The sequence below is a fragment of the Dendropsophus ebraccatus genome, chromosome 14 (assembly GCF_027789765.1).
Source record: "Dendropsophus ebraccatus isolate aDenEbr1 chromosome 14, aDenEbr1.pat, whole genome shotgun sequence".
In the NCBI taxonomy this organism is placed as follows: domain Eukaryota; kingdom Metazoa; phylum Chordata; class Amphibia; order Anura; family Hylidae; genus Dendropsophus; species Dendropsophus ebraccatus.
The window spans coordinates 79,283,840-79,310,815 of record NC_091467.1 but is presented as its reverse complement, the minus strand read 5'-3'; the positions used below and the strand labels follow the sequence as shown (position 1 = coordinate 79,310,815).

Genomic DNA, 26,976 nt, shown 5'->3' with positions numbered 1-26,976 from the left:
CGCATATTGATGTCCCCCAAAGTATATACAGGAGACGTAATTTCAAGACTTCTGAGAAGTTCCTGCTCTCGTACTGAACATTAAGCGGCTGGGCTGGATGCAGAGCACCTAGTGGAAGCAGCCATTCATACCGCACTCATGCTTACCTAATCAACAATCATTCAAATGAGATTCAGGCCAAATCTGGTCCATAGAGCAGCAGCAGAACCATAGTGTAATGATGGCAAAGATTTACAGATAGAAATATATCTTACTATTGGGTATAATACATGGGTATATCTCACTATTACGTGTAATATATATCTCACTATTACGTGTAATATATATCTCACTATTACGTGTAATATATATCTCACTATTACGTATAATATATATCTCACTGTTACGTATAATATATATCTCACTATTACGTGTAATATATATCTCACTATTACGTAATATATATCTCACTATTACGTGTAATATATATCTCACTGTTATGTATAATATATATCTCACCATTACGTAATATATATATCTCACTGTTATGTATAATATATATCTCACTGTTATGTATAATATATATCTCACTGTTACGTATAATATATATCTCACTGTTATGTATAATATATATCTCACTGTTATGTGTAATATATATCTCACTATTACGTGTAATATATATCTCACTATTACGTATAATATATATCTCACTATTACGTAATATATATCTCACTATTACGTAATATATATCTCACTGTTATGTATAATATATATCTCACTGTTATGTATAATATATATCTCACTGTTACGTATAATATATATCTCACTATTACGTAATATATATCTCACTATTACGTGTAATATATATCTCACTATTACGTATAATATATATCTCACTGTTACGTATAATATATATCTCACTATTACGTATAATATATATCTCACTATTACGTATAATATATATCTCACTATTACGTGTAATATATATCTCACTATTACGTGTAATATATATCTCACTGTTACGTATAATATATATCTCACTATTACGTATAATATATATCTCACTGTTACGTAATATATATCTCACTGTTATGTATAATATATATCTCACTGTTACGTATTACGTATAATATATATCTCACTGTTACGTATAATATATATCTCACTGTTACGTATTACGTATAATATATATCTCACTGTTACGTATAATATATATCTCACTATTACGTATAATATATATCTCACTGTTACGTATTACGTATAATATATATCTCACTGTTACGTATTACGTATAATATATATCTCACTATTACGTATAATATATATCTCACTGTTATGTATAATATATATCTCAGTATTACGTGTAATATATATCTCACTGTTACGTATAATATATATCTCACTGTTACGTATAATATATATCTCACTGTTACGTATAATATATATCTCACTGTTACGTATTACGTATAATATATATCTCACTATTACGTATAATATATATCTTACTGTTTAAGGTTACTGTTCAGGGCAGTTTCTAGGTCTTTTCGGCAACAGGGCGATTCTTAATAAAAGCGCCCCCGCCCCACCAAAGCACACTAAGTTTTCAGCCCTGGGGAAGGAAGGGGGGCTTTTATCAAGATTCGGGTTGCTAAAAAGGGGCAGTGTGTGTATTACAGCATAGGGCACCCCAAATAATGTTCTACTGAATACAAGAACATCATTGGCAACCCGAATATAGTAGCCTATCTCCCCCCCCCCCCCCCCCCCCCCCCCCCCCCCCATAGTGCCTAATATTTTAGCCAGTCCCCCCTATAATGCCTTATAGAGTAGCCAATCCCCCCTTAGTCCCTGGTATAGTATCTATTCCCCCAATAGTGCCCGTTATAGTATCTAATCCCCCATAGTGCCTCATATAGTAACCAGCCCCCCCTATAGTGCCTCCCTCCATAGTGCCATATATAGTAGCCAGTCCCCCATAGGGCCTCATATAATAGCCAGTCCCCCCTCATAGTGCCCCATATAGTAGCCAATCCCCCCATAGTGCCTCATATAGTAGCCTGTCCCCCCTATAGTGCCTCCCTCCATAGTGCCATATATAGTAGCCAGTCCTCCCCCATAGTGCCTCATGTAGTAGCCAGCCCCCCCTATAGTGCCTCATATAGTAGCCAGTCTCCCCTATAGTGCCTTATATAGTAGCCAGTCTCTCCACAGTGCCTCATATAGTGGCCAGTCCCCCATATAGTGCACCATATAGTAGCCAGTCCCCCATAGTGCACCATATAGTGACCAGTCCACCATATAGTGGCCAGTTCCCCATAGTGCCCCATATAGTGGCCAGTCCCCCATAGTGCCATATATAGTAGCCAGTCCCCCATAGTGCACCATATGGTAGCCAGTCCCCTATAGTGCCCCATACAGTGGCCAGTCCCCCATATAGTGACCAGTCCCCCATAGAGCCCCATACAGTGGCCAGTCCCCTATAGCGCTTCATATAGTGGCCAGTCCCCCATATAGTAGCCAGTCCCCCATAGTGCCCCATATAGTGGCCAGTCCCCCATAGTGCCCCATATAGTGGCCAGTCCCCCATATAGTAGCCAGTCCCCCATAGTGCCCCATATAGTGGCCAGTCCCCCATATAGTAGCCAGTCCCCCATAGTGCCCCATATAGTAGCCAGTCCCCCATAGTGCACCATATAGTGGCCAGTCCCCTATAGTCCCCCATACAGTGGCCAGTCCCCCATAGAGCCCCATACAGTGGCCAGTCCCCTATAGTGCCTCATATAGTGGCCAGTCCCCTATAGTGCCCCATATAGTGGCCAGTCCCCCATATAGTAGCCAGTCCCCCATAGTGCCCCATATAGTGGCCAGTCCCTCATATAGTAGCCAGTCCCCCATATAGTGGCCAGTCCCCCATATAGTGGCCAGTCCCCCATATAGTGGCCAGTCCCCCATATAGTGGCCAGTCCCCCATAGTGCCATATATAGTAGCCAGTCCCCCATAGTGCCATATATAGTAGCCAGTCCCCCATATAGTAGCCAGTACCCCTTAGTGCCCCATATAGTGGCCAGTCCCCCATAGTGCCATATATAGTAGCCAGTCCCCCATAGTGCCATATATAGTAGCCAGTCCCCCATAGTGCCATATATAGTAGCCAGTCCCCCATAGTGCACCATATAGTGGCCAGTCCCCCATATAGTAGCCAGTACCCCATAGTGCCCCATATAGTGGCCAGTCCCCCATAGTGCACCATATAGTGGCCAGTCCCCCATATAGTAGCCAGTACCCCATAGTGCCCCATATAGTGGCCAGTCCCCCATAGTGCACCATATAGTGGCCAGTCCCCCATATAGTAGCCAGTCCCCCATAGTGCACCATATAGTGGCCAGTCCCCCATATAGTAGCCAGTACCCCATAGTGCCCCATATAGTGGCCAGTCCCCCATAGTGCACCATATAGTGGCCAGTCCCCCATATAGTAGCCAGTACCCCATAGTGCCCCATATAGTGGCCAGTCCCCCATAGTGCCCCATATAGTGGCCAGTCCCCCCTGTAGTGAATCATTTAGTAGCCAGTTCCCCTATAGTGCCCCATATAATATAGTATACAACCTCCACCTCCCCCCCCCCCCCCTTCCCCATAGTGCCTCCACCAGAAAAACAGTAATTTACCAGTACTGGCTCCCCGGCAGCCCCTCTATGACGCTCAATCTTCTGTCATTCTTCAGCACAGGCAGCCGGGTACAGAGACTCTGCCTGTGCTGGGTGTCCCTGCAAATGAAAGAGGCTGCAGGTCACATCCGCCGCAGGCAGCGTCCCTGTACCCTGCTGCCTGTGCCGGAAGATGAGAGAGAGGAGCTGCCGGGGAGCGGGACAGGTGAGTTACCCTGGTAACCCGCCCCCCTCCTCTCTTCCTAAGGATTACAAGGCAGCGTCGCGGCCGCGCTGCTGACTGGAGGCTAAGGGCCGCTGCCGAAATAAGGGTGCTGCCAGACACTTGGTCCGGCAGCGGCCCTTAGCCTTCAATTTGCTCTGGGTGAGTGCAGGGGGGGCTGGGCGCTGTCGGGCACCGCCGGGGCACCCCCTAGCTGAGGGCGCCCCGTGCGGTGGCCCGGCCCGCCCGGCCCTAGAAACGGCCGTGTTACTGTTACAGGTAGAGAATACAGTGTGCTGTGTGGTGTTACAGGTAGAGAATACAGCGCTGTGTGGTGTTACAGGTAGAGAATACAGTGCTGTGTGGTGTTACAGGTAGAGATTACAGTGTGCTGTGTAGTGTTACAGGTGGAGAATACAGCGTGCTGTGTGGTGTTACAGGTAGATAATACAGTGCTGTGTGGTGTTACAGGTAGATAATACAGTGCTGTGTGGTGTTACAGGTAGAGAATACAGCGTACTGTGTGGTGTTACAGGTAGAGAATACAGCGCTGTGTGGTGTTACAGGTAGAGAATACAGTGTGCTGTGTGGTGTTACAGGTAGAGAATACAGTGCTGTGTGGTGTTACAGGTAGAGAATACAGCGTGCTGTGTGGTGTTACAGGTAGAGAATACAGTGCTGTGTGGTGTTACAGGTAGAGAATACAGCGTGCTGTGTGGTGTTACAGGTAGAGAATACAGCGTGCTGTGTGGTGTTACAGGTAGAGAATACAGCGTGCTGTGTGGTGTTACAGGTAGAGAATACAGCGTACTGTGTGGTGTTACAGGTAGAGAATACAGTGCTGTGTGGTGTTACAGGTAGAAAATACAGTGTGCTGTGTGGTGTTACAGGTAGAGAATACAGTGCTGTGTGGTGTTACAGGTAGAGAATACAGCGTGCTGTGTGGTGTTACAGGTAGGGAATACAGCGTGCTGTGTGGTGTTACAGGTAGAGAATACAGCGTGCTGTGTGGTGTTACAGGTAGAGAATACAGCGTGCTGTGTGGTGTTACAGGTAGAGAATACAGCGTGCTGTGTGGTGTTACAGGTAGGGAATACAGCGTGCTGTGTGGTGTTACAGGTAGAGAATACAGCGTACTGTGTGGTGTTACAGGTAGAGAATACAGCGCTGTGTGGTGTTACAGGTAGAGAATACAGCGTGCTGTGTGGTGTTACAGGTAGAGAATACAGCGTGCTGTGTGGTGTTACAGGTAGATAATACAGTGCTGTGTGGTGTTACAGGTAGAGAATACAGCGTACTGTGTGGTGTTACAGGTAGAGAATACAGCGCTGTGTGGTGTTACAGGTAGAGAATACAGCGTGCTGTGTGGTGTTACAGGTAGAGAATACAGCGTGCTGTGTGGTGTTACAGGTAGAGAATACAGCGTGCTGTGTGGTGTTACAGGTAGGGAATACAGCGTGCTGTGTGGTGTTACAGGTAGAGAATACAGTGTGCTGTGTGGTGTTACAGGTAGAGAATACAGTGTGCTGTGTGGTGTTACAGGTAGATAATACAGTGCTGTGTGGTGTTACAGGTAGATAATACAGTGCTGTGTGGTGTTACAGGTAGAGAATACAGTGCTGTGTGGTGTTACAGGTAGAGAATACAGCGTGCTGTGTGGTGTTACAGGTAGAGAATACAGTGTAGTGTTACAGGTAGAGAATACAGTGTGCTGTGTGGTGTTACAGGTAGAGAATACAGCGTGCTGTGTGGTGTTACAGGTAGAGAATACAGTGCTGTGTGGTGTTACACGTAGAGAATACAATGTGCTGTGTGGTGTTACAGGTAGAGAATACAGTGTAGTGTTACAGGTAGAGAATACAGTGTGCTGTGTGGTGTTACAGGTAGAGAATACAGCGTGCTGTGTGGTGTTACACGTAGAGAATACAATGTGCTGTGTGGTGTTACAGGTAGAGAATACAGTGCTGTGTGGTGTTACAGGTAGAGAATACAGTGCTGTGTGGGGTTACAGGTAGAGAATACAGTGCTGTGTGGGGTTACAGGTAGAGAATACAGCGTGCTGTGTGGTGTTACAGGTAGAGAATACAGTGCTGTGTGGGGTTACAGGTAGAGAATACAGCGTGCTGTGTGGTGTTACAGGTAGAGAATACAGTGTGCTGTGTGGTGTTACAGGTAGAGAATACAGCGTGCTGTGTAGTGTTACAGGTGGAGAATATAGCGTGCTGTGTGGTGTTACAGGTAGATAATACAGTGCTGTGTGGTGTTACAGGTAGAGAATACAGCGCTGTGTGGTGTTACAGGTAGAGAATACAGCGTGCTGTGTGGTGTTACAGGTAGAGAATACAGCGTGCTGTGTGGTGTTACAGGTAGGGAATACAGCGTGCTGTGTGGTGTTACAGGTAGAGAATACAGTGTGGTGTTACAGGTAGAGAATACAGTGTGCTGTGTGGTGTTACAGGTAGAGAATACAGCGTGCTGTGTGGTGTTACAGGTAGAGAATACAGTGCTGTGTGGTGTTACAGGTAGAGAATACAGCGTGCTGTGTGGTGTTACAGGTAGAGAATACAGCGTGCTGTGTGGTGTTACAGGTAGAGAATACAGTGCTGTGTGGGGTTACAGGTAGAGAATACAGTGTGCTGTGTGGTGTTACAGGTAGAGAATACAGCGTGCTGTGTGGTGTTACAGGTAGAGAATACAGCGTGCTGTGTGGTGTTACAGGTAGAGAATACAGTGTGCTGTGTGGTGTTACAGGTGGAGAATACAGCGTGCTGTGTGGTGTTACAGGTAGATAATACAGTGCTGTGTGGTGTTACAGGTAGAGAATACAGTGCTGTGTGGTGTTACAGGTAGAGAATACAGTGCTGTGTGGTGTTACAGGTAGAGAATACAGTGCTGTGTGGTGTTACAGGTAGAGAATATAGTGTGCTGTGTGGTGTTACAGGTAGAGAATACAGAGTGCTGTGTGGTGTTACAGGTAGAGAATACAGTGTGCTGTGTGGTGTTACAGGTAGAGAATACAGTGCTGTGTGGTGTTACAGGTAGAGAATACAGTGTGCTGTGTGGTGTTACAGGTAGAGAATACAGTGCTGTGTGGTGTTACAGGTAGAGAATACAGTGCTGTGTGGTGTTACAGGTAGAGAATACAGCGTGCTGTGTGGTGTTACAGGTAGAGAATACAGTGTGCTGTGTGGTGTTACAGGTAGAGAATACAGTGCTGTGTGGTGTTACAGGTAGAGAATACAGTGTGCTGTGTGGTGTTACAGGTAGAGAATACAGTGCTGTGTGGTGTTACAGGTAGAGAATACAGCGTGCTGTGCGGTGTTACAGGTAGAGAATACAGCGTGCTGTGTGGTGTTACAGGTAGAGAATACAGTGCTGTGTGGTGTTACAGGTAGAGAATACAGCGTGCTGTGTGGTGTTACAGGTAGAGAATACAGTGTGCTGTGTGGTGTTACAGGTAGAGAATACAGGGTGCTGTGTGGTGTTACAGGTAGAGAATACAGTGTGGTGTTACAGGTAGAGAATACAGGGTGCTGTGTGGTGTTACAGGTAGAGAATACAGTGTGCTGTGTGGTGTTACAGGTAGAGAATACAGTGCTGTGTGGTGTTACAGGTAGAGAATACAGTGCTGTGTGGTGTTACAGGTAGAGAATACAGCGCGCTGTGTGGTGTTACAGGTAGAGAATACAGTGTGCTGTGTGGTGTTACAGGTAGAGAATACAGCGTGCTGTGTGGTGTTACAGGTAGAGAATACAGTGCTGTGTGGTGTTACAGGTAGAGAATACAGTGTGCTGTGTGGTGTTACAGGTAGAGAATACAGTGCTGTGTGGTGTTACAGGTAGAGAATACAGTGCTGTGTGGTGTTACAGGTAGAGAATACAGCGTGCTGTGTGGTGTTACAGGTAGAGAATACAGTGTGCTGTGTGGTGTTACAGGTAGAGAATACAGTGCTGTGTGGTGTTACAGGTAGAGAATACAGTGTGCTGTGTGGTGTTACAGGTAGAGAATACAGTGCTGTGTGGTGTTACAGGTAGAGAATACAGCGTGCTGTGCGGTGTTACAGGTAGAGAATACAGCGTGCTGTGTGGTGTTACAGGTAGAGAATACAGTGCTGTGTGGTGTTACAGGTAGAGAATACAGCGTGCTGTGTGGTGTTACAGGTAGAGAATACAGTGTGCTGTGTGGTGTTACAGGTAGAGAATACAGGGTGCTGTGTGGTGTTACAGGTAGAGAATACAGTGTGGTGTTACAGGTAGAGAATACAGGGTGCTGTGTGGTGTTACAGGTAGAGAATACAGTGTGCTGTGTGGTGTTACAGGTAGAGAATACAGTGCTGTGTGGTGTTACAGGTAGAGAATACAGTGCTGTGTGGTGTTACAGGTAGAGAATACAGCGCGCTGTGTGGTGTTACAGGTAGAGAATACAGTGTGCTGTGTGGTGTTACAGGTAGAGAATACAGCGTGCTGTGCGGTGTTACAGGTAGAGAATACAGCGTGCTGTGTGGTGTTACAGGTAGAGAATACAGTGCTGTGTGGTGTTACAGGTAGAGAATACAGCGTGCTGTGTGGTGTTACAGGTAGAGAATACAGTGCTGTGTGGTGTTACAGGTAGAGAATACAGCGTGCTGTGTGGTGTTACAGGTAGAGAATACAGTGTGCTGTGTGGTGTTACAGGTAGAGAATACAGGGTGCTGTGTGGTGTTACAGGTAGAGAATACAGTGTGGTGTTACAGGTAGAGAATACAGGGTGCTGTGTGGTGTTACAGGTAGAGAATACAGTGTGCTGTGTGGTGTTACAGGTAGAGAATACAGTGCTGTGTGGTGTTACAGGTAGAGAATACAGTGCTGTGTGGTGTTACAGGTAGAGAATACAGCGCGCTGTGTGGTGTTACAGGTAGAGAATACAGTGTGCTGTGTGGTGTTACAGGTAGAGAATACAGTGCTGTGTGGTGTTACAGGTAGAGAATACAGTGCTGTGTGGGGTTACAGGTAGAGAATACAGTGTGCTGTGTGGTGTTACAGGTAGAGAATATAGTGCTGTGTGGTGTTACAGGTAGAGAATACAGCGTGCTGTGTGGTGTTACAGGTAGAGAATACAGTGCTGTGTGGTGTTACAGATAGAGAATACAGTGTGCTGTGTGGTGTTACAGGTAGAGAATACAGTGCTGTGTGGTGTTACAGGTAGAGAATACAGCGTGCTGTGTGGTGTTACAGGTAGAGAATACAGCGTGCTGTGTGGTGTTACAGGTAGAGAATACAGTGTGCTGTGTGGTGTTACAGGTAGAGAATATAGTGTGCTGTGTGGTGTTACAGGTAGAGAATACAGTGCTGTGTGGTGTTACAGGTAGAGAATACAGCGTGCTGTGTGGTGTTACAGGTAGAGAATACAGCGTGCTGTGTGGTGTTACAGGTAGAGAATCCAGCGTGCTATGTGGTGTTACAGGTAGAGAATACAGTGTGCTGTGTGGTGTTACAGGTAGAGAATACAGCGTGCTGTGTGGTGTTACAGGTAGAGAATCCAGCGTGCTATGTGGTGTTACAGGTAGAGAATACAGTGTGCTGTGTGGTGTTACAGGTAGAGAATACAGCGTGCTGTGTGGTGTTACAGGTAGAGAATACAGCGTGCTGTGTGGTGTTACAGGTAGAGAATACAGCGTGCTGTGTGGTGTTACAGGTAGAGAATACAGCGTGCTGTGTGGTGTTACAGGTAGAGAATACAGCATGCTGTGTGGTGTTACAGGTAGAGAATACAGCGCTGTGTGGTGTTACAGGTAGAGAATACAGTGTGGTGTGTGGTGTTACAGGTAGAGCATACAGTGCTGTGTGGTGTTACAGGTAGAGAATACAGCGTGCTGTGTGGTGTTACAGGTAGAGAATACAGTGTGCTATGTGGTGTTACAGGTAGAGAATACAGCGTGCTGTGTGGTGTTACAGGTAGAGAATACAGCGCTGTGTGGTGTTACAGGTAGAGAATACAGTGCTGTGTGGTGTTACAGGTAGTAACAGTGACGCTGTGTGGGTGGGACCACAATGAAATCATAAATTACTGCAAATAATTCAGTAACACAATGAAACTGCAATGTGTGAACACAACCTAGATGCTCTGCAACAGCTTTGGGCGGGGAATAGGCAGGGTGAAGGACTGTGATGAACAGCTGAGGGAAAGCATTGCATTCTGGAACCTGTAGTACTGTGTACAACCGCTCAATCAGGAATTAGTCAGAAAATACAGAACAAAACAATGAATGGATTTTTGGTAGTTCCAAAACTGGGTTAGACAGGTAAGCAATGCTATATGCTTCTGCAGCAGGTTTATTTTTTTTCTTTTACCTCTACCTGGAGTTCCTGTTTAAATATGAAATACCAAATCCATCTTAATGCACATCACAATTCTTAAATAAGATGGCCAGAATGCATCATATACAGCGCACCTTAAAATCTGCAATGGGAAACCCAGGGGTCATAAGCGCAGGAGCTGCCGCCTTTAAGCTGTCACTGTCATGTAATAGTTTTGTTAGTCCAAGCACAGAAGGTGTATACAGCTCACCGTTCCCAGCTGATCAGCACACAATCTGCCCCTCCACCAGGGTCGCAGCGACTTCCAAACAGAACAACTGGATCCGCGCTTGTGAATGACGCAAAAAACTCTTATTAGCGAAAGGCCATAAAACCAACGAGTGAGTGGTCCCAGTTAATGGCCCATGACTAAAGGTTGAGAACCTGCAATGCGTAGGCACTAACCACTCACTCGTTGGTTTTATGGGCTTTTGCTAATAAAGAATTTCTTGCATCATTCACAAGCGCGGATCTGGTTGTTCTGTTTTGAAATCGTTTAGTTTTCTGATTCTGAATGTGGAGGTCCATGATCAATGTATCAGATGCTGGTCATCAGAAGTCATGGATTAACAGTCTTTTCTCATTTAAATGGGTTATACAGTAAAAAAAACTTTTTTTCTAATCAACTGGTGTCAAAAAGTTATATAGATTTGTAATTTACTTTCATTCAAAAGTCTCAGGTCTTCCCATACTTATTAGCTGCTGTATGTCATGCGGGAAATGTTTTCTTTTCAGTTTGACACAGTGCTCTCTGCTGACATCTCTGGCCATGACAGGAACGGTCCAGAGTAGGAGAGGTTTTCTATGGGGATTCCCATAGCAAGCCTCTCCTACTCTAAAGAGTTCCTGTCTTGGCCAGAGGTGTCAGCAGAGAGCACTGTTAGGTTTCCTCTAGAACATGCAGCAGCTATTAAAGGGGTTATCCAGCGCTTCAAAAACATGGCCACTTCCCCCCTATTGTTGTCTCCAGTTCAGGTGCAGTTTGCAATTAAGCTCCATTTACTTCAATGGAACTAAGTTTCAAAACCCCACCCAATCTGGAGACAACAGTAGGGGGAAAGTGGCCATGTTTTTGTAGCGCTGAATAACCCCTTTAAAGGGATTATCCAGCACTACACAAAAATGGCCACTTTCTTCCAGAGACAGCCCCTCTCTTATCTCAAGTTTTGTGGGGCTTTGTAACTCTATTCCATTGAAGTGAATTGAGCTTAATTGCAAACCACACCTGAACTGGAGACAAGAGTCATGCTGTCTCTGGAAGAAAGTGGCCATGTTTTTGTAGCACTGGATAACCCCTTTAAGTATGGGAAGACTTGAGATTTTTGAATGGAAGTAAGTTACAAACCTATATAACTTTCTGACACCACTTGATTTGAAAGAAAAAGATTTTCGCTGGACAACCCCTTTAACTTGATGCAACAATTTCTCACCGTAGCAGTCAGTAACCAGATGAACATTATTCAGGCTACATTTTATAACCTTCAATTGAAATATTGACGACTGAATGTTTCTCTTCCAGGTGAACAGTAATGATGACTATGGTGTCCTGGAGGGAAAGTGGGAGAAGGACTTTTCAGATGGTGTTGACCCAAACAGCTGGAACGGAAGTGTTGAGATTCTGTGGAAATGGTTCAACGACAACTACAAGCCGGTGAAGTACGGCCAGTGCTGGGTCTTTGCGGCTGTTATGTGTACAGGTGGGTGATCGGAGTCCTCCAGTGCTGGGTCTTTGCGGCTGTTATGTGTACAGGTGGGTGATCGGAGTCCTCCAGTGCTGGGTCTTTGCAGCTGTTATGTGTACAGGTGGGTGATCGGAGTCCTCCAGTGCTGGGTCTTTGCGGCTGTTATGTGTATAGGTGGGTGATCGGAGTCCTCCAGTGCTGGGTCTTTGTGGCTGTTATGTGTACAGGTGGGTAAGTGGAGTCCTCCAGTGCTGGGGAGGTGGCTGTTATGTGTACAGGTGGGTGAATGGAGTCCTCCAGTGCTGGGTCTTTGCGGCTGTTATGTGTACAGGTGGGTGAATGGAGTCCTCCAGTGCTGGGTCTTTGCGGCTGTTATGTGTACAGGTGGGTGATCGGAGTCCTCCATCGCTCGGTCTTTGTGGCTGTTATGTATACAGGTGGGTGATTGGAGTCCTCCAGTGCCTGGTCTTTGTGGCTGTTCTGTGTACAGGTGGGTGAATGGAGTCCTCCAGTGCTGGGTCTTTGTGGCTGTTATGTGTACAGGTGGGTGATCGGAGTCCTCCAGTGCCTGGTCTTTGTGGCTGTTATGTGTACAGGTGGGTGATTGGAGTCCTCCAGTGCCTGGTCTTTGTGGCTGTTATGTCTACAGGTGGGTGAATGGAGTCCTCCAGTGCTGGGTCTTTGTGGCTGTTATGTGTACAGGTGGGTGATTGGAGTCATCCAGTGCTGGGTCTTTGTGGCTGTTATGTCTACAGGTGGGTGATCGGAGTCCTCCAGTGCTGGGTCTTTGTGGCTGTTATGTCTACAGGTGGGTGATCGGAGTCCTCCAGTGCTGGGTCTTTGTGGCTGTTATGTGTACAGGTGGGTGATTGGAGTCCTTCAGTGCTGGGTCTTTGCGGCTGTTATGTGTACAGGTGGGTGATTGGAGTCATCCAGTGCTGGGTCTTTGTGGCTGTTATGTGTACAGGTGGGTGATCGGAGTCCTCCAGTGCTGGGGAGGTGGCTGTTATGTGTACAGGTGGGTGATCGGAGTCCTCCAGTGCTGGGTCTTTGTGGCTGTTATGTGTACAGGTGGGTGATCGGAGTCCTCCAGTGCTGGGGAGGTGGCTGTTATGTGTACAGGTGGGTGATCGGAGTCCTCCAGTGCTGGGTCTTTGTGGCTGTTCTGTGTACAGGTGGGTGAATGGAGTCCTCCAGTGCTGGGTCTTTGTGGCTGTTATGTGTACAGGTGGGTGATTGGAGTCCTCCAGTGCTGGGGAGGTGGCTGTAGAGACTTATTCCTATATGAAGAGAGGATAATTGAGGCCTATGAGTCACTTGGCTGAGGATGAGGATTTCCATGTCTACAGGAGTGATGCCTCTCCCTACAGGCGCCTCTCAGATTACCACTTATGATTCATTTTTCCTTTGATAAGAAATGTTATTAAAGGCCTGAGGGCCCCACATTGCATTGCAAGTGTATTGCCAGATTATAATTCCTATGTTTGCCTGATATTCAAGTTTTTGATGAACTCTTTGGGATCCCTGCATTTCTGGTACACTGTGTTAGTAAGGCTTGGGAGTCCGACCCTGGACCCCAATTTTTCTGTCTATTACTACCTGATGTCTAAATGATTAGTAATTGTCACTCCCCACTGTTTCCCTTACCACCAGCCCCCCTAATGATTCTGACACTATAGGAGAAATGCGTAGGGAGGTCAGGGCTATTCAGAAGGTTAGGATTCAGCAAAGTGCTGCGGTTTCCCAATTGCCCACTTGCCACGAAGGGTATAACAGGTTGGAGACTTTCAGCTGACCCTGATTATTAAAGTAGCATATTGTAGCCTAGTCTATGGTGGATGGTACTACTATATATTTGCAAGTGGCTGCAACTGATATCCCTAGATCTCTCCTCATTCGCCGCCTCCTGGCCTTTCTCTGTTGTCTTACATACATTAGACATTGTTTTTCTGCTCCTCCCTCTCCAATGATATTGTTCTTTATTGTTCTCCCAGTCCTCAGGTGCCTCGGCATTCCAACCAGAGTCATCACAAACTTTAACTCTGCCCATAACACAGATGGGAACATGGCTATTGACATGCACTATGACGCAGAAGGAAAGTTTCTGGAGATCTCCAGTGACAGTATCTGGTATGTTCTCATCTTTTACTTTGAGTTACTTTGAGTCACTTATTGTATATCATTACAGACTAGACAGAAAGGGGTTGTCTGATCACTTTGCTCAAGCTGGGAGGACAAAACAAGCAAACGGTACACTCCTGCCCGATCCCCTACTGCCATTCATCCAATGGTGCCCAGTCCCTATGCATGGTTCACTCAGCCAATCATTGGCCTCAGCAGCGGTCCCTTGGGCCCTTGACTGCCCGAGAGGACACTTCCTTGTGTAGAGACTGAGACCGGTGGGTTCTGTGAAGCAGGACTAGGAACCAATGGAAAGTGATGGCAGGGGAGAACAGTTTATGCTCTATAGTATATTCTAAGAAATCTCTGTCAATCTCTTATAAGTTTTGGTGGTGGTTTCATCTGTACTAATTCCTCTGGATACAAGATTAATGCATGACCTTTATAATGCAGGAATTTCCATGTGTGGAACGAATCCTGGTTTATGAGGAGAGACCTTGGTCTTTTCTATAGTGGGTGGCAAGTACTTGATTCAACACCTCAAGAACAAAGTCAAGGTAAGAAAACTAATGAGAGTCCATAAATAGGAAATTGCTCACATTTGTAGCTTGTAAATTTGATGCGATCGCAGGAATTGCCATATATGACCAGTGGGCTCCAGGTCTCACTCATCTCTAGGGAATTATGAAGAAGTGTATAACTATAGACAGAAGGATAGTCCTTTGTATTTGCTGACCAGTTGGATTGCTTTCTCTCAGGCGTCTTTCGCTGTGGACCCACCTCAGTCATTGCAGTCAAAGAAGGAGATTTGCACATTGGTTATGATACCCCCTTTGTGTTTGCTGAAGTCAACGCAGATCGAGTTACCTGGGTTGTCCATAAGGATGGCAGCAAAGAGAAAGCCCACAATGATAGCAAGTATGTGGGGCAAAACATCAGCACCAAGGCCATTGGTAATGATTCCCGTGTAGATATAACCCACAACTACAAATATCCAGAAGGTAAGAGAGTATACAGAGAATTCATGGAGCTTTTTTTATGCTGTTTTATGGTTGGTTCATGAGGTTCTCCTATACATAGTGATGGTTTGCATAGTGATTTAGTTACCAGTTAGAATAAATCAGTTGGATACTGAAGGGGTTTTCTACCCTGTATTAAAGTGACAGCTGTTCAATACTCTGAAATTGCTGGGAGCAATAGGCGATTAGTTGATCAAATATCTTAGTGGGATGAACCCTTTAAGTCAGGGATGGGGAACCTGCAGTCCTCCAGCTGTTGCAGAACCACAATTCCCATCATGCCTGGACAGCTAAAGCTTTAGTTCCAAACCCCGGCTTTAGGCTATGTTCACACTACATAAAACTACGGCCGTAGCTCTCGCCGCAGAACTACAGCCTTAGTTTTGCGGGGTGGAACATAACCTTACTTTCAATGGGATCCCGGCCGGGGCGTACACACATCGTATACGCTCCGGCTGGGATCTATGCGGCGTCACAAATAACTGGCAGGTCAGTTTTCTGCGGCCGGAATTCAGTGAATTCCGGCCGCAGAAAGACCTGTCAGTTCACACAGTGAAGCTAGCGGCTCCGGCCGCTCGCTTCACTGTGTGCTCTGGGAAGCTCTGATGCGGGCGCGCGTTGATGCGCCCGCATCAGAGCTCCGCGGACGAAAGATCATCCGAGAGATGATCTGGCCAGAGACCGGACGTTCCGTGACCCGGCCGGGGTCACGGAACGGCCGGTCTCTTACGTACTGTGAACATAGCCTTAAAGTGGTTATCCAAACATAGAAATACATGGCCACTTCTCTCCATAAACAGTGCCATTCTTGTCAGGTTGAGTGTGGGTTATGCAGCTCAGTTCCATTGAAGTGAATGAAACTGAATTGTATACTGCACACAACCTGAGGACAGGGGTGGCGCTGTTTTTGCAAGAAAGTTCCTGTGTTTCTTCTAATCCTTGACAGCCCCCTTAAAGTGGAATATAACATTTTGTAATACTACAATCTGCATTCATTATAACTATATTAAAAATGGTTTACATGTTTGTCGATCCAGGATCTCCTCAGGAGAGAGAAGTGTTTGAGAAGGCCACCAGAAACATGACATTTTACAGACATCCATCAGAAAACATCAATGAGATCCCCTTCCTTGTGAGCAACAGAACAAGGAGTAATAATCGACTTGGACGATTTTCATCCTCTACACCAAACTTATCAACGTCGGCAAATGGAAGACCACTGACAAGACATGGAAGCGGAAGACCACTACCACCGTCACCCTCCATAGGAGACCTGTCCCGTCCATTAAATTCACCGCGGACAGGTTTCCGTCCATCATCTCCTTCAACGAATCCTTCCCGTTCCACAGTGCCGACATTTGATGGTCCAGACATCTCAGGGAAGTTTAGACTCCTCAGTCCTGTAGTGGTTGGAGAAGATATCAACCTTATCCTAACTTTACAAAATCTGACGCCATATCACAGACCCGTGAAGGTGAATCTCAGTGCCTCCTCTGTTCTGTATACGGGAAGACGACTGAACGACATCTTTACAGATCAGAAGTCTCTCATTATCAATCCAAGTCAAGGTATGTAGACTTATAGCACCAGGAGCATAGCCATGGTACCTGTGGTAATCCGGGTTGCTAGGTGTAGTAAGTGTATCACAGCGGCCAGGAGTGGTATATACCTACCCCTGGATGTACCAACACACTCTCTTGTAAGTAGAACAGTTGTAGGCGTAAACTTTACTGAAAGAATCTTCTTAAAGCAACATTACAAGTCGATACTTGGCACAAGTTCACTGGCCTGCCTGCAAATATTTGCCCCTCTTATGGTTTTAGCAGGCCATCATATGGAAGGCTGGGACTTCGAAAGAAGGCATCAGTACCTGGCCATGAGTCAGACCCTGAGGGACTTCTCTCTGGTCAGGAACACTATCAGGATACACTATTCTGAAACTTAGTACTAGAACTGACTAGACTTGACCAAACTTCCTATGTATAGGGTTACAAGTGAGCTAACCCCCCATTGGTTGAGGAACTGCGGTGACTCAATGCCCCATTGGTGGGAACTTTCTAGAGCAACTCTGATGTTTTCATCCCCTAACCTATCACACTCCTGCACATACAAAACTTTACATAATCAGATCAACAGCGCATTAATGCCCAGTGCTTCAATGTGCTGGAAAAATAAGTAAGTGCTTGTGGCCAAGCTGTGGTAATAGATCTCAGAAATATAATACAGATATAATCTCAGAGCTCGGGAGTGCAAGGAACAAACACTTCAGTGCCGACTGGAAGATACTAGAGCACAGTAATAGCACATTGGTTCTGGGCCATTACAGCACCAATCACACCAGGGCTATGTTCATACTATTTAAAGTGCACCTGTCAGTTAGAAAAACCTTTGCCGTGGTGTTCCAGGAGTTTCACTTTAAAACGTTCCTCTAAACGTATTGTTGTACCTGATGACTATGGACTGATAGGAAGAGAACTGTCAATGAAGACTAAGCGCACAGAATAAAATCGAATAAGACCACCTCCCAGACACTTTACCTGGTGCCATGGTGTAAGCTATGTCCTCTGAAACCCCACTACACGTCAGAATAAAGCATAGGTATTTGTCAGATGGGAATACCTCTTTTCCCTACTTGGGGCCAGTTCACATGGAGTAATGGGAACTGGCCCTTATGACATTATTCCTCTGTGATAAGATTGGGCTCCCAGTCATTCATTGTCTATAGGAGCTTCTAGAAACAGCTGAAACTGTACTTGGCTGGTGCACATGTCCCATAAAGAATGAATAGAGCAGCACCGCTCATAATCCACCTCTAACAGGACACTGGGGTCCCCTCCACGATCATCTAGCTACCCCCTATCCTGAGTATAGGGAATAACCCTTAAACTTGTATCTCTAACAGAGTGTCTACAGCATTGGACAGTAAGCAGGATAGGACTTAATATGGAGGTGACAGGTAGCGGATGTCAGAGCACTTCTATTTGTCTCACTCCATAGACTACACTGTTTACAAGCTGCAGACTACCATGTAATGCACACATTGACCACGTGAGGGCAGCACTCCCAATCTCCACAGTTCCTGAAATGATCAGAAGGACTGCATACAGTACAATATAACACCACCCAGATCTTCTTTACTTTCATATAATATCTTTGTTTATACATTTGATATTTGATAAATATGGTTTAGTTTTTACTAGAGATGAGTTATACAACTTTGTAATGTGTGTTATTTAAGTGAATAGCCCCATTTCCCGTGTCCCCCCCCCCCCAACCCTGGAAGTGCAGGAAAAAAGATGGCTACGCCTCTGGACTGGGTGGTGGACAGGTGAATAGAAGCGTTATCCGCTATCCATTTGACCACCTGCTCCCGCTGCTCTGGCTTCAACAGTGCTGTACCCCCCCCCCCCCCCCCCCCCCCACACACACACTTAACTGGCCGATGAAGCCAACGATGCTGGATAAGCGCAATCCTGGCTCCCCCTCAGCAGCAAGCATTGTTTTCTCACACGTTGCCCACGGCTTGTGTCTGCTTTTCCCCACTCCGTCCTTGTCCCTTTGTTCTAGCCTTCCACATTGCAAAAAATTATAACTGTACACAAAGTTCCGGGATATATGTCTTTGTGTTGTATTGTAGCACAATTAACTATATTATGTCCAGGAAACACTTTGCAAAAACAGACTCATTTATGAGCAGAATAACCTGTCCTGTGACAATTTTTATTGAGCAGGAAATCTACTAATTAAACACTGGCATATAGAGTATATTTATAAAGTTTGATGTAAGGTGGCAGAGCGCATTAAGGTGTCCTACAACAATTTGGATGTTACATAAAATAGGCCAAGACAGGTGTATACAGGAAAATTATGCTCTGCTTGTCTAAGTAGCTGATGTCCTGGTAGCTGGCCTATTTACTGTATATATCTGAAGGTATATAACAAACTGTGTAGCAGCCCTAAGAAGGGCTTTTGGGGTTTTTCCTGCCTACAGTCTGCTAAATCCTCACTGCCCCTACTCCAAGATCTCTCCCTCACTACCTTCAAGATGGCATCTGACGAGGAGCAGTAAAAGCCAAGTTCTTATACTCTGGAGGTCACATGAGTAAGCCAGCCATTGATTGTAGGGGCTGTTCTCTCGATGTCAGAATGCTCCTAGGGCCTCTAACACCCCCTTGCATAATTATTGATCCAAAAAAAAGCGCCAGGAAAGGTGGGAGGATGGGAGAATGTTCCACAATAAAGTGCACTCTGTAAAAAGTGTTGTTCAGGGTGCCAGCAGCTGGAGACCTAATCCACGACTCCCCGCTACATAAACCAAGAATTCCGCAGCAAGTCCTTTGGTGAAAAAACTTCCAAGTGTTTATTCCATAACAGGTAAAAGTTACATGCATGTTGTGTAATAAACACTTGGAAGTTTTTTCACCAAACGACTTGCTGCAGAATTCTTGGTGTGTGTGTGTGTGTATATATATATATATATATATATATATATATATATATATATATATATATATAATATAATATACACACAGTGCTTTGTGTTGTGCGTAGGGGAGGGGGGCCCCTTTTTTTTGCTATGGGGCCCCGTGAATCCTAGCTGCTCCTCTGTATTCTACCTATTGCTCCTCGCTCATCTCAAGTGTTTGTTTTCTGGTGTAAAGTAACTTGGCCATGACCACTAGGGGGTGCTGTAGCTCTTTAAGTTTTTCATACAGCCACAAACTAGGACAGCACATTTTACATCCAATGACAGAAGAAATACTATGTCTGCTGTAAAGGTTCATCTCCAGTGTGGATATAATGGTATATACTGTGTTTTCCAGATGCACGCATCTCCTTGCAGATCCCTTACTCTCACTACCATAAATTCATCAATGATGGCAATATGATACAAGTGGTCGCTCTCTGTGAATTGCCATTCGGTGAGAAAGTTGTGATTACAAAGGATATTGTCTTGGAGAATCCACCAATCACGATCAAGGTAACATTCATCTGTAATAATTCTCATATGGGGAATTCAGACGATAACTAGTGATAAGGGATGAGTAAATGGGGCAGCAAGGTGGGAAGGGGGCGTGACAAGGTGGGAAGGGGGCGTGGCCCTGCACCTGTTTTATAAATATTTAAGCCTGAAAACGGGCAAAAATCGACACCAGCTCTGAGGAGGCGTACACTAGTTGTGCAGGGCCGGACGCCTGTACTAAGATTCTTAATTGTACAAGATAATGTAGAATAAAAGTGTTTTCTCTACATCTGGGAAGCACAGAGAGATATGATAGGTACCATGCCTAACCTATCAGCATCTAATAGTGTCAGCAGTCTGGAACAGATTCTCCAGCCTATAAATCCTTGATGGCCTATGCTCCATCCATAACCATTAGATCAGTTGGGGTGCCAGGAGTCCAACCCTTACTTATATAGTAGTGCCGGCCTGTCTAAAGGATAGAGTAACCACCTAAAGTATACTCTAACTTCCATGAGAAAAGATGATGGTCAGGTATAGACTACTGAGAATTGTCTAAATCCCTTTAAATTGCTAAATGACTGATTTATATTGCCTGCTGCAGTCAACATGCCTCCATAAATACCCTGAGAACCTCCGTATCTGACGGCAGCTGCTGGATATTAATTAATCATAATAATTGTAACAGATATTAGAAGCAATAGTACTATCTAATTATAAAATTATCCTGATATTTTGCAGTTTTCATTCTGGCCACTAAGCCTGACAGGCCATTCGCAAAAAGTAATGGTCACAGCATGTGTATAGTACTATATGGTGTACTCTGTGGTGGCTCCTGGATAGCAGCGGATTACAATAGGTCCGTTTTGGGGGGTCGCCCGGGCCCTGAGCTCCTGGGGGGCCCATGGCCACCCAAACAGACTTATACTTTCAGTGGTGTACTGTCTCCTGGCTACACTTCTGACATGATTTGCGAAAAATTACAGCTTTTTTTATACAGCAATTCTGCATAATCAGGGCAAAACAGCATCGAGGAGACAATTCAGTAACGTTAGAGAACATAGTGAAGGACCTTAACATGTGACTATGATGTCAGCACAGGTCCTGTCAGGTACAGTCTGCACTATGGTGGAAAAAGACTAAATCTAGTACTGCCATAGTTACTGTGGGGTAGGGGGTCCAAGCTTTGTGAACAGCCCAGGGCCTATGGTAAAATAAATTGGCCCCTGCTCTTGGATCTAGAAGGGGGAGTACCAAACATAGGACCTTCCCTCATAATGTCCATATGTCCTTAAAGAGCGTCAGGAAATGGTTGTTGTGATGTCTTGTGATCTATGGGGAAGAGACGAATAACAGAAGCAACATGAGCAATAAATAATCCTAATCTCCTAGACATGAAGATGACTTGGTCAGATAGTAGCTGATTGGCCTCCATTATGTCTGGCGCAGACCCAGCTCCATCTCATCATCATAGATCTTCATCTTACTTTAGGATCATTTACGTGTTTAGTACGTCTTAATGTTTAATGCTTTTCTTTTCTCCTTCCTTCCAGCCTCTTGGTAAACCGATGCTGCACAAGACAATGGCGCTAGAGATCAGGTTCCAAAACCCACTGGATATAACAATCACCGATTGCGCCCTGGTGGTGGAGGGCAGTGGCCTTATAGACAGGCAACTGTCTACAGTGTGAGTATAGCCACCCCCTCCCCCATCCATATTAGCATATCCCACCTTTGGGAGGGAAATAATAATATTAATAATAATAATATTCAGACATTGGGTTCGGTCTGATTTGGTAAATGTGATTTGCTAGATTTGTTTGGATTATATTTAGAAGTGTCCCTACTGTCCACCCAAAGTATTACAGGAGCAGGGACTCCTATCGCTGTGAGGTGTGCCTGTTCCTGTACCTGCATACAGAGCGCCCTGTCCATGGAATGTAGTGAGTGAAAGCTGTAATGTGTATGGCCGCTTCCCTCCAGGCCACCAGGTACAGGAGCGGGGACACAGAGCTCAAATTAATCACAAAAACTTTGGATTCTAATGTATCCAATTGTATTTTTTATTCTGATTTAAGTCAAATAGAATTATCTGTAATGATATACGATTTTAGTTCTCCTGTTTTAGCTTCTTTACTCAAAGCAGGAAAGTCCTTCTGTTAGGAGGTTATGAAACGTCTGCCATACTGGAAGGACAGGTTGTTTGACACCCGAGGCAAAGATTTGAAGCTGCACCCATGTCTAGAGATCATAGTATCGCCTTTAATTGCATGGAGATTACCATAGCGAGACATGATAGCATTGTAACACACAGGAATTATCACTAACAAGGGCTACATAGGACCTTATAGAGAAGAAAATAGAGGTCATACAGATCAAAGGAAATAGAATTTTATTTACTAATAATAAAAAAAAAACAGGGAATACAGCAACAAATGACATAAAATACAATGATGGTCAAACTTGTACCTTACTGACGCTACAGAAAAGGGGCTGATACAGATCTCTATGGGAGATAGTGGTGGTGACACTCAGTCCCTGTAAAGGAATAGATCTCCAATACTCAGTAATAGGCCTAATACTCAGTCATAGGCGGACTGTAATACACACATTATTAGGCGGACTGTAATACACACAGTAATAGGCCTAATACTCATTCATAGGTGGACTGTAATACACACAGTAATAGGCGGACTGTAATACACACAGTAATAGGCCTAATACTCCGTAATAGGCGGACTGTAATACACACAGTAATAGACCTAATACTCATTCATAGGCGGACTGTAATACACACAGTAATGGGCCTAATACTCATTCATAGGCGGACTGTAATACACACAGTAATAGGCCTAATACTCATTCATAGGCGGACTGTAATACACACAGTAATAGGCCTAATACTCAGTAATAGACGGACTGTAATACACACAGTAATAGGCGGACTGTAATACACCCAGTAATAGGCCTAATACTCAGTCATAGGCGGACTGTAATACACACAGTAATGGGCCTAATACTCAGTCATAGGCGGACTGTAATACACACAGTAATAGGCCTAATACTTAGTAATAGGCGGACTGTAATACACACAGTAATAGGCGGACTGTAATACACACAGTAATAGGCCTAATACTCATTCATAGGCGGACTGTAATACACACAGTAATAGGCGGACTGTAATACACACAGTAATAGGCCTAATACTCATTCATAGGCGGACTGTAATACACACAGTAATGGGCCTAATACTCATTCATAGGCGGACTGTAATACACACAGTAATAGGCGGACTGTAATACACACAGTAATAGGCCTAATACTCATTCATAGGCGGACTGTAATACACACAGTAATGGGCCTAATACTCAGTAATAGGCGGACTGTAATACACACAGTAATAGACCTAATACTCATTCATAGGCGGACTGTAATACACACAGTAATAGGCCTAATACTCAGTAATAGACGGACTGTAATACACACAGTAATAGGCCTAATACTCATTCATAGGCGGACTGTAATACACACAGTAATAGGCGGACTGTAATACACACAGTAATGGGCCTAATACTCATTCATAGGCGGACTGTAATACACACAGTAATGGGCCTAATACTCAGTAATAGGCGGACTGTAATACACACAGTAATAGGCCTAATACTCAGTCATAGGCGGACTGTAATACACACAGTAATAGGCCTAATACTCAGTCATAGGCGGACTGTAATACACCCAGTAATGGGCCTAATACTCAGTCATAGGCGGACTGTAATACACACAGTAATGGGCCTAATACTCATTCATAGGCGGACTGTAATACACCCAGTAATAGGCCTAATACACAGTAATAGGCGGACAGTATTACATACAGTAAGGTATACCCCATGCTCAGAGGAGCAATAACAGTGCAGAATGGGAAAAAAAAGAGAACAACCTCTGTCTGAATCAAAAGGGCAGAAGGCAGCGGCCATCCCAGCATCCCCCAACCCCCCACATCTCTCTGCCACGTGCAACTTCATACGATCATATACATTTTATGTTTACACATCCCAAAAACAGGTGATTTATGGTTCCTTTAAATTCTATTAAAAACTGCTGTATTATTTCATTTAGATCAGCTATAACATTATAATCTCCTGTTACTGATAGTTATACAGAGTTTTATGGAATATGATGGTGTCCAGCAGCACCATCCTTGTTATGGGGTATTCTAGGTTCTCACTGGTACCATAGTGGTCACTGATGATGATTTCTGCCATTCACAGGGTGCCATACCTAAAACCAAAGGAGAAGATAAGATTCAAGGTGGAGCTGACACCGTACAGGACGGGCACAAGGCAACTCATAGTCAACTTTAAGTGTCAACATTTTTCAGTGAAAGGATATCAGCTACTGCACGTAGAGTCCTGGTAATCCACCGCCAGTACTGGGCACCATATTATCCATGGTATTATTAATTTATAGATGTACAATAATATTAGAGGTAAAGTTTTATAATAAAATATCAATGCAGGTGCCGAGAATATATGACAATATCCACTATAAGTGAAGTGTGTAAAAAGTCCTTAAAAATAGGGATTAGCTACTGATGTGCCCCCTAGATGCCCGAACGACTCCGATCTACTGGCACAAGATATGGATGTAATGGTAAACTCTCCCAGTAATAAATGTGACAAGTCCTTGATTAGGGTAAAACATATAGGTACAATCTATCATGTACTGTGCTACACGTCTCCCTCTCCCACCAGGATGAGGTTCTAATGCAAAGTGTTACAAAAAGCAGAAAAAAATAATTGTGTGATTGTGTTTTACATTATCAGTGGAGAATCTCATGCTTCCTAGTTATTACATGGACAACTCTTAGCACGCCTAATTAGACGGATAACAATGAGGTCCTCCATGAGAAACGCGCGTGTCTCATCATTCCTTGCTAATCTGAAGAATCTAGGAGGAAGGGGGGGGTCATATCCATTTTTGATATTTTCTGCTCATTACAGTATTTTTCAGAAACCTGAATTTTACAGTTTGTATTTTCTTTTACTACAATGTATTTTCTGTTGTGTTGTATGCATGCAGAATAATTAGTAGATCCCAGTAGTAGATCCCAGCTGCAAGGATTTTAGGATTTACCAGCCATCAGTAAAGCTGCTGATAGGATACATAGACTATAGCATGGCAGATGCAGAGCATCGCATAACTGGGTGGTTCTCACATTGGTCCAGGTGTTAAGCTGACTATATGCATTAGATTCGGGTCGGCTAAACCTGCTAACTTCAGCACAAACTTCCAACCATCTAAAATATATACTGACCTCCCAGTACGCTACCAGTCGCTTTCTATCCCTTGTCTATTCAGAAAATGAGGCCATCAACCATTGATATTGTGATGAACTAGTGATAACCATTCTGCACTAGGGCATGGAGGAGCACGTGGAGGCTCTAATATGAGATGATATCTCCGCAATGAAGAAAGGGGATTTTTTTTTATATAGTTTTACTAAATGTATACATGGTGGACATGGATCGTAAGACAACCTCTCATCACCATCTTCCCTGGCCGGCAGGTTGGACAGAAGTCAATGGCGACCGCCTAATGACTCCTGGATCAGGAAGCATGAAAGTGATGACAGGTTCATTATTACCTATTTCTAAGCAAGATGAAATTCACTCTAATGTTCTATAACTTGTTATATAATTGTATAGTTATAGATTCTGTGCAATCAAGGTTATTTATATTTTATTTATTATCATGAATGTATCCGCCTTTCGCCTGTCCTGCTTGAATAAAATGACGTTTCCTAAATTACAGTAGAAATAAAACGTGTCTGTCTTTATCAAACAAATCTGACCTACAGTCATGACAATTCTTTCTTAAATAGTAGAAAATATTGAAAGAAATTAAAGGAACAGTTTGCGCTGCGCTTTTGCGCTGAGAGTAGCGGTTTCTAGCACGTTTCCTGTAAGTGTTATAGGAGATACTTTAGAGTTTTGGAAAGTCTCTGATACTTGAGTACATAATGCTTGTAGATGAGGCTGGGGGATTACCAGCAGGGGGACCTGTCCAGATATACCCTGCACTTACCTGTGGGGATTCTTACAACCTTGGCTCATGATGCATGACTTTATAGATAGAGAGAAAACCCCGGCATGAAGTTCTGCCTAATGCTGGGGAGATCAGAGAGCAATATCCAGTAGTACAGGCCCTAGGCTTAAACAACTGGGAAGAGCGCACCAGGACTGGGCAGTTTTCAGGGGGGCACCCCGGCTAGTAGCAACTTCTCCAACCATTTTTACAGATCAGGAGGCTTCAGGAAACCATTAGTCTTTCCTGACTAAAAACAGGAGAGAAAAAAAAGCGATACTCATCTGTTGCAGGCAGCAGCGGTCATCCCCTCCGGCTTCTCCCTATTTTGGCAGGAAGCATAATGCTGCCTCTCACCAGAACAAAAACTGACAGGGTTGGAAAGTATCACTTAAAAAAATTAACCCCATAGTTTACTGCTAATTCTTTGCAGCTAGCACACTGAAGTAGACATTAGAGATTAGAGATGGGGAAATATACAGTTATAACAAAGCGAAAAGGCTTTATTAGTTTGCTGGTTGGCTGCCTTTTACCTCCGCTCCTCCCCCGGTGTCTGGAAAAATGGATCCAGTCCTGAAAAACTTCTCCAGGTCTCCCAGGACTAGATCCATGTTTTCGAGGCACTGATTTAAAAGGCTGCCAATCTGACACGCAGTCTCGTTGTTACTGTATATTCGCTTCCTCTGTAAAATGTACAGTATTCATACAGTATACATACAGAACAGCAGTGGTCGACAGCAAGGGAAGTGTGAGGGGACAGGACCACTGAAAGCAACTGCTATGTGTCCCTCCCTTGTCTTGCCTCTGAGGAGTAGAGGAAGCCCCCATGATGTGCAACAGGAAGGTGGGATTAGAGGAGCTGCAGAGTGGTGCTAAACCAAGAACCATGATACAGAGTGAGGGAAGGGGAAATGCCAAAGGGG

At 44.6% G+C, this 26,976-nt stretch overlaps 1 protein-coding gene across 1 annotated transcript in view; it reads left to right on the top strand.

The window, feature by feature from the left end:
- Window positions 1–25,339, top strand: part of LOC138772051 (protein-glutamine gamma-glutamyltransferase E-like) — a 79,374-nt gene extending 54,035 nt beyond the window's left edge. Inside the window, exons 6-13 of the mRNA XM_069952143.1 lie at window positions 11,704–11,881; window positions 13,861–13,996; window positions 14,441–14,544; window positions 14,746–14,988; window positions 16,044–16,574; window positions 19,830–19,987; window positions 21,523–21,656; window positions 24,238–25,339. Of these exons, the coding sequence (XP_069808244.1) occupies window positions 11,704–11,881; window positions 13,861–13,996; window positions 14,441–14,544; window positions 14,746–14,988; window positions 16,044–16,574; window positions 19,830–19,987; window positions 21,523–21,656; window positions 24,238–24,385 (1,632 nt within the window). The 3' untranslated portion in view covers window positions 24,386–25,339. The remainder of the gene's footprint in view (window positions 1–11,703; window positions 11,882–13,860; window positions 13,997–14,440; window positions 14,545–14,745; window positions 14,989–16,043; window positions 16,575–19,829; window positions 19,988–21,522; window positions 21,657–24,237) is intronic.
- Window positions 25,340–26,976: the final 1,637 nt, after the last annotated feature.